At 46.3% G+C, this 8,306-nt stretch overlaps 1 protein-coding gene across 1 annotated transcript in view; it reads right to left on the bottom strand.

Moving 5' to 3' along the window:
- LOC108538321 (E3 ubiquitin-protein ligase RNF216-like) overlaps positions 1 to 8,306 on the bottom strand; it is a 108,301-nt gene that overhangs the window by 28,374 nt on the left and 71,621 nt on the right. The window contains 1 exon segment of the mRNA XM_017886367.1: positions 6,458 to 6,555. Within this exon segment, the coding sequence (XP_017741856.1) occupies positions 6,458 to 6,555 (98 nt within the window).

Below are 8,306 nucleotides of genomic sequence, written 5' to 3'. Positions count from 1 at the left end.
CTGCAAGCTCCGCCTCCCGGGTTCACGCCATTCTCCTGCCTCAGCCTCCCGAGTAGCTGGGATTACAGGCGCCTGCCATCTCGCCCGGCTAGTTTTTTTTGTATTTTTTAGTAGAGACGGGGTGTCACCGGGTTAGCCAGGATGGTCTCGATCACCTGACCTCGTGATCCGCCCATCTCGGCCTCCCAAAGTGCTGGGATTACAGGCTTGAGCCACCGCGCCCGGCCAGCCCATGTTTTTTTTGAGACAGAGTCTTACTTTGTCATCCAGGCTGGAGTGTAGTAGTATAGTCTCAGCTCACTGCAACTTCCGCCTCCTGGGCTCCAGTGATTTCCCACCTCAGCCTCCTGAGTAGCTGGGAATACAGGTTAACGCCACCATGCTGTTATTTTTAAATTTTTTTTGTAGAGACTGGGTTTCTCCATGTTGTCTAGGCTGGTCTTAAACTCCTGGGCTTAAGCTGTCTGCTTGACCTTGGCTTCTCAAAGTGTTAGGATTACATGTGTGAGCCACTGTGCCTGGCTGTTTGACTATTTTCTTCTTCTTTTTTTTTTGAGACGGAGTCTTGCTCTGTTGCCCAGGCTAGAGTGCAGTGGCGTGATCTTAGCTCACTGCAACCTCCATTTCCCAGGTTCAAGTGATTCTCCAGCCTCAGCCTCCCGAGTAGATGGAACTACAGGCATGCACCAGAACACCTAATTTTTGCATTTTTAGTAGAGATGGGGTTTCACCATATTGGCCAGGCTGATCTCGAACTCCTGATCTCGTGATCCACCCGCCTCAGCCTCCCAAAGTACTGGGATTACAGGCATGAGCCACCATGCCTGGCCTGTTTGCCTATTTTCTGATTGGGTTGTTCCCTTACTGCTTTCAAGATTTTCTATGTCTTTGGCTTTGAACAGTTTGACTCTGATGTGTCGTGGTGTGGACTTCTTTTGAGTTCATCCTACTTGGAATTCATTCAGCTTCTTGGATATATAGATTCTTGTTCTTCATCAGATTTAGGAAGTTTTCAGCCATTATTTCTTCAATATTCTTTCTGTTCATTTTGCTCTCTGTTCTCCTTTGGGCTTCCCCTTAATGTGAATATTGGTATGTCTGATGATGTTCTATAGGTCCCTCAGGCTCTATTCACTTTTCTTCATTCATTTTTCTTTCTGCTCCTCCTCCAATTGTATAATTTCAACAGCTGTATCTTCAAGATCTCTGATTCTTTGGCCTGCTCAAATCTGCTTCTGAATTCCTCTAATGGAATTCAGCTCAGCTATTGTAATTTTGGGGTACAATATTTGTTGGTTTCTTAATTTTCTTTTTTTGAGATGGAGTCTTGCTCTGTCGCCAGGCTGGTGTGCAGTGGCGCAATCTCAGCTCACTGCAACCTCCACCTCCCGGGTTCAAACGATTCTCCTGCCTCAGCCTCCCAAGTAGCTGGGACTACAGGCATCCACCACCTCACCCAGTTAATTTTTGTGTTTTCAGTAGAGATGGGTTTCACCATGTTGGCCAGCTTGGTCTTGAACTCCTGACCTCAAGTGATCCGCCCATCTCGGCCTCCCAGAGTGCTGGGATTACAGGCGTGAGCCACTGCACCTGGCCGGTTTCTTAATTTCTATCTATACTCTCTACTTGTTCATACACTGTGCTCCTGGTTTCCTTTCGTTCTTTGCTCATGGTTTCACCTGGCTTTCTGAGCATATCTAAGACAGTTGATTCAAAGCATTTGTCTAGTACGCCCAATGTGTCCTCAGAGATGGTTTCTATCAACTACTTTTTTCCCTGTGAATGGGCCATACTTTCCTGTTTGCTTTATAAATTATTGTTGAAAACTGGATATTTTGAATATTATACTATGAGAAGAGCCTAGAAATCAGGTTGCTTTTTGTAAGGTTTGTGATTGTTTAGTGACTTTTAAAAGTTATTTTTGTAAATTAGCCAGGCATGGTGGTACATGCTTATAATCCCAGCTACTCGGGAGGCTGAGGCATGAGAATCGCTTGAGGCCAGAGGCGGAGGTTGCAGTGAGTTGAGATCTCACCACTGCCACTGCACTCCAGCCTGGAGAAAAAAAATAAAATAAAAATAAAAAGCGGGGCCAGGCGTGGTGGCTCACGTCTGTAATCCCAGCACTTTGGGAGGCAGAGGAGGGTAGATCATGAGGTCTGAAGATTGAGACCATCCTGGCTACCATGGTGAAACCCCATCTCTACTAAAAATGCAAAAAATTAGTCGGGTGTGGTGGCACACATCTGTAGTCCCAGCTACTCAGGAGGCTGAGGCATGAACCCGGGAAGTGGAGCTTGCAGTGAGCCGAGATAGCGCCACTGCACTCTAGTCTGGGTGACAGAGCAAGACTCCATCTCAAAAGAAAAAAAAAAAAAAAAAAAAGAAAACACGGGACAGAAGAACAAGTTAAATAATACCATGGGAAACCAGCCAACTCTAGAAGACATTCTACAGGCCAATTACCCTTACTTTTTTCAGTAAGTGAATGGCATAACACAGTGTGTCGGGAAGAGAGAGTATCCTCATTAAAAGAGACTTAAGAGAAATAATTATCAAATGCAATCAATCTCGTTTGATCCTAACCTGAACAAACTAACTGCAGTACACATGTAAAGCTAATTTGAGGCCGGGCGCGGTGGCTCAAGTCTGTAATCCCAGCACTTTGGGAGGCCGAGAAGGGCGGATCACGAGGTCAGGAGATCGAGACCATCCTGGCTAACACGGTGAAACCCCGTCTCTACTAAAATACAAAAAAAAAAACTAGCCGGGCGAGGTGGCGGGCACCAGTAGTCCCAGCTACTCGGGAGGCTGAGGCAGGAGAATGGCGTAAACCCGGGAAGCGGAGCTTGCAGTGAGCTGAGATCCGGCCACTGCACTCCAGTCCGGGCGACAGAGCGAGACTCCGTCTCAAAAAAAAAAAAAAAAAAAAAGCTAATTTGAGATAATTAGCAGAACTGTGAAGTTAGTATGAGATATCAAAGACTTAAAATTTTAATTTTAGTATTGTTAGTGGTCATAAAGGTAAGCGCTATTGAAGAAAAAAAGTTTTTATGGGAGAAATGACATGCTGCCAGGGATTTGGATTTGCTTGAAAGTACTATAGCAGTTTAAAAATAAGAAAGGGACTGCCAGGCGGGCGCGGTGGCTCACACCTGTAATCCCAGCACTTTGGGAGACTGAGGCGGTGGGATCACTTGAGGTCAGGAATCGAGACCAGCCTGGCCAACCATGGCCAACAAGGTAAAACCCTGTCTCTACTAAAAATTCAAAAATCAGCTGGGCGTGGTGGCAGGCGCCTGTAATCCCAGCTACTCGGGAGGCTGAGGCAGGAGAATCGCTCGAACCCGGGAGGCGGAGGTCGCAGTGAGCCAAGGCACTCCAACCTAGTTGACAGAGGGAGACTCCGTCTAAAAAAAAAAAGAAGAAAAAAAGAGAGGGAGGGAGGATCACTCAAGCTTAGGGGGGTCAAGGCTGAGGTGAGCTGTGATTGTGCCAATGCATTCCAGCCTGGATGACAGAATAAGACTCTGTCTCAATAGGGGAAAAAAAAGTTTTGACATTTGGCAGGACTCTGTGGCTCTTTGGTCCCAGTGGGGCTGTATGATAAAGCAAGTTGAAGGCCCTGGAGCACCCTCTCTCTAAAGAAAGCACACCATCAGATTCCTTTGGGCATCTTCAAGACTGGCACCACCATCAAAGACTTGTAAGATGCAGAGGCGATGATTCTCTCACGTCTCTTTTTACTTCTCATTTGGCTTGCACAGAAGAATGGCTCTTGGAGGACAGTGTATTACTCTAAGCCTCAAAAGATGGCGACTAGATGTGGCTGCTGTTCCAGATGTCGTTTCTCACCAGAACAAACAAACAGCCCCTGGCAACTGGTATGCCGCGAGTGATTTGGAAAATGCTTTTCCTGTCTGTTCAATAATCAGAGAACACCAGCAGCCAGTGAGGACCTTGATTATCTGTCATCCGATAGGATAACACACTGTTCTACCACTTGAACGACACATGCAGATAGAACCCGGTGAACAGGAAGTAGCAAGTATGGTAGGATGTATTAATATGCTACATGAATGCTAGAAGGTGAGAGAGAGATCCCTTGAATGTAGGAATGTGTAATCCCTATGAAGTCAGGCATGTGTATCATGATATCCCTTCCAAAGCTAGACTCATGATAGAAGCATCCTCTATCACTAAGGAAGAAGCCCAACATTTGGGAGGCTGTTTTTGATTTTTGGAATCAACATATATCACATTTGGATGTTCTGCTCTTATCCACTTACTGCTGATCTAAAAGGCTGCCAGGTTTAAATAGGACCCAGTGATGGGCTACGTGTGGCAGACCAATATGCTGAGCGGAACCCAGTGACAGGAATGGACAGGACAATCAGAATGAAGGCTGTGTGTTATAAGTGATTCTCCTTCCAAGAAACATCTCACAGCCTGCTACTGAGTCCTGGAGTAGTTCAGATGCCTGACCACAGGGCTGCATTCCTTCCTGGAGGCCTGAGGAGAGAGGATCTTTGCTGCTCATTTGGGTTGTTTGCAGAATTCAGTCGTTTGCAGAATTCAGTTGAGATAGTAGGACCAGGATCCTACAGGGTTGGTGGCTCACGCCTGTAAGCTGGGTTGGTGGCTGTCAGCTGAGGGTTGTTCCTAACTTCTACAGGCTGCCTCAATCCTTGGCTCATGGCCACCTTCATCTATCTTCAAAGCCAGCAACGGGGGGTGGTCAAGTCCTTCTTACGCTTGTCTGACTCTTCATCCCATACTAAGGGCTCTCTGCTTTTAAGGATTTGTAATTAGACTGGGTCTACTCGGATAATCCAGGTAACCTTCCCATCTCAAGGTCCTTAACCGTACAACCAAGGGCAAATCACATGGGCTCAGTTGCCTCATCTGTAAGAGAAAGATAATGGTACCCACCTGTGCTGCATACTTGGGAAACTGCCCAAATTGCCATTGCCCACTTCATTTTCTGAGTACCAAACTCCTTCCATATCCATTATATTTAACTGGACATAAAGTCACCCAACTACAGGATACATATGGTGCTTGCTTTGTCCATGTGACAATCTAGACCACTGTGGTACGAGCCGAAGTAAGATATATGTATATAATTACTGTATCACTCACAACATCAAGAAAAGCTGCCTACTTGGCAACTTATCTATTTCCCACTTTCTTTAGGTTTGAGTGTAAATGTGGCCACAATCTAGTTATAATCATGCAGATGAGAACACCACCCTCAGGGAAGGGTAAAGCAGTTAGACAATCTCTCTCTTTTTTTCTTTTTAGAGATAGAGTTTCCCTCTGTCGCCCAGGCTGGAGTGCAGAGATGCAATCTTGGCTCACTGCAACCTCTGCCTCCCTGGTTCAAGCAATTCTCTTGCCTCAGCTTCCTGAGTAGCTGGGACTACAAGTGCGTGCCTACCACTTCTGGATAATTTTACTTTTTTATTTTTTGTAGAGATGAGGTTTTGCCATGTTGCCCAGGCTGGTCTCAAATTCGTGAGCTCAAGCGATCCGCCTGCCTTGGCCTCCCAAAATGCCAGGATTACAGGCCTAAGCTACCACGTCTGGCTATGAGACAATCTCTGAATAACATCAGGAGACAGATATGCACCCTCAGCTGCGTGGCAAGTCTAGATTGTTACGAGAGAGAGAGAGATTTCAGTAGTACTTTAGTCATTGCTTTTTTTTTGAGACAGAGTCTCACTCTGTTGCCAGGCTGGAGTGCAGTAGCACAATCTTGGCTCACTGCAACCTCTGCCTCCTGGGTTCAAGTAATTCTCCTGCCTCAGCCTTCCGAGTAGCTGGGATTACAGGCAAGTGCCACCATCCAGCTAATTTTTGTACTTTTAGTAGAGATGGGGTTTCACCATGTTAGCCAGGATGGTCTCGATCTCCTGACCTTGTGATCCACCAGCCTTGGCCTCCCAAAGTGCTGGCATTACAGGCGTGAGCCACAGCACCTGGCCTACATTTTAATAAGTGAGTATCTGTAACGTGCTCAGCCACGTAGAGAGGACTATACAAGTAATGGTTATTATTATCACAGGTGTATCATTTTGTATTCTTGAGGTGGGCAATTCTACTTAGGTCTCAGACCAACAGTATCCTGCAACACAGACATAAGCAACATCAGTGCAGTCTAAGCTAATTAAAACATGCTACTTGCTTATTTAGAAAATAAGGAAAAGGGGGGGACCATCATTTATTGAATTCACATGTGCCAGGCATTTATGTTAATTTGTCTACTGAAATAACTCCATGAGGCTGCAGAGATGAGAAAGCAGAGGCTCAGGGGTTAGGTCACTTCCCCAAGATCACTCCAGACTCGGGTGGCTCAAGCGTGTTCTTCCCACAATAGTGTGCCTTCTCTGCCAAAAAGCAGGTTAATGGGGAAGTTGAAAATCAGCCCATAGCCCCTCTGAATTCTGTTACTCACATAGAGGTACGGTACTTGATGTCATCTTTCTCAGCCAGCTCCTCACAGGTGAGGCCATTATGTTCTTTCCAGAGTCCCTGACACTTCCTACAGGTTTCCTGGGGATAAAGGAAAGACACAAAGACAACTCCTGGTGAGTGGACACCACAGAAGTTCCTGTTCAACAAAAGGGATATGAAATGAGCTTTACTTGGCTTGAATTATCTCAGGATGCCTCTCCTTTTCAGGGGGGATACTTCTAAAGACATCTTTTAATAGAAGAGGTGAGAGGTGGCAGGGCCAGGTGACTCACGTCTGTAGTACCAGCACTTTGGGAGCCTGTGGCAGGTCAGGAGTTTGAGACCAGCCTGGGCAACACAGTGAGACCCTGTCCCTTAAAAAAAGAGAAAGAGTTGCGGAAGGAGAGGGGAGTGGTAAGAATCATTAGAAGGATGCACAAGGAAAAATTTCTCTCCCTAGATCAAAAGGAAGTGTTGCTCCCATCACCTAATTTGCATAAGGCTTTCTAAAATGCTCTGGGCCATGTGAAAAAACCAAAGGAGACAGATCTTGGGCAATCGTGGGTTTTTTAAACACAGTAGCACGAGCTGCTTGGAAGGGCCTGTCTGGATCTTGTTAATCTCTTCAAAATCCCTGTGCCCACATGCTGGCATCCAAAACGCACTTCTACTGGATTGAAGAATGGCCTACTTCAGTTCATCAGGGGCTCCTAAGGGAGACTTTCCTCTGCTGCCCATCGCTCATCAGTATGGATGTCACACTTAAAAGTTTCACTTCAGACTGGGCACGGTGGCTCATCCCAGCACTTTGGGAGTCCGAAGTGGGCAGATCACGAGGTCAGGAGATCGAGACCATCCTGGCTAACTGAAATCCCATTTCTGCTATTAAAAAAAAAAAAAAAAAAAAATGTAGCCGGGCTTGGTGGCAGGCACCTGTAGTCCCAGCTACTCAGGAGGCTGAGGCAGGAGAATGGTGTGAACCCGGGAGACGGAGCTTGCAGTGAGCCGAGATAGCACCACTGCACTCCAGCCTGGGCAAAAGACTGAGAGTCCGTCTCAAAAAAAAAAAAAAAAAGTTTTACTTCATATATAAACATGCATGCTAAATAATCACCACCTTTATTCTAGGATCCTTCATAGTTTATAAAATGCTTTCATATGTCCAGAAACTATCCCACATCAATAAGAATAATTTAAAGAAATGTTAATCCAATGATCACAGACGTAAGTGGAAATTATAACACTAATAAATTATAGTGACAGTGTTGTCAGTTTTAAGTAGGGACCTGACCTAGTCTGGGGAGCCAGTGAAGGCCTGAGGAAGTGAAGCCTGAGATCCAAAAGACGAGTTAACAACAATTAGATGGGGCAGCGAAAAGAGATCAACACTCCAGACAATGGACAGCAAGAGAAGACTCTGGCAGGCAAAGCCGGGCATGTTCAGTTCCTATGGCTGGACTGCAGACAGTGAGAACGGCCCTGGAGGCCTGCAAGCACCTGACCAGGCAAGGCCTTGAAGGGCATGAGAAGCAGTTTGTTCTTCATCCTATGAGCACTAGGAAGCCACCAAAAGGTCCCAAGTATGGAAGTAACAGAATCAGGTATGTCTTTTTTTTTTTTTTTTTTTTTTGAGATGGAGTCTCGCTCTGTCACCCAGGCTGGAGTGCTGTGGCCGGATCTCAGCTCACTGCAAGCTCCGCCTCCTGGGTTTACGCCATTCTCCTGCCTCAGCCTCCCGAGTAGCTGGGACTACAGGCGCCCGCCACCTCGCCCGGCTAGTTTTTTGTAGTTTTTAGTAGAGACGGGGTTTCACCGTGTTAGCCAGGATGGTCTTGATCTCCTGACCTCGT

This window comes from Rhinopithecus bieti, unplaced genomic scaffold, assembly GCF_001698545.2.
Source record: "Rhinopithecus bieti isolate Rb0 unplaced genomic scaffold, ASM169854v2 scaffold_13704, whole genome shotgun sequence".
Lineage (NCBI taxonomy): Eukaryota > Metazoa > Chordata > Mammalia > Primates > Cercopithecidae > Rhinopithecus > Rhinopithecus bieti.
This window is presented reverse-complemented; position numbering and strand designations above follow the sequence as displayed.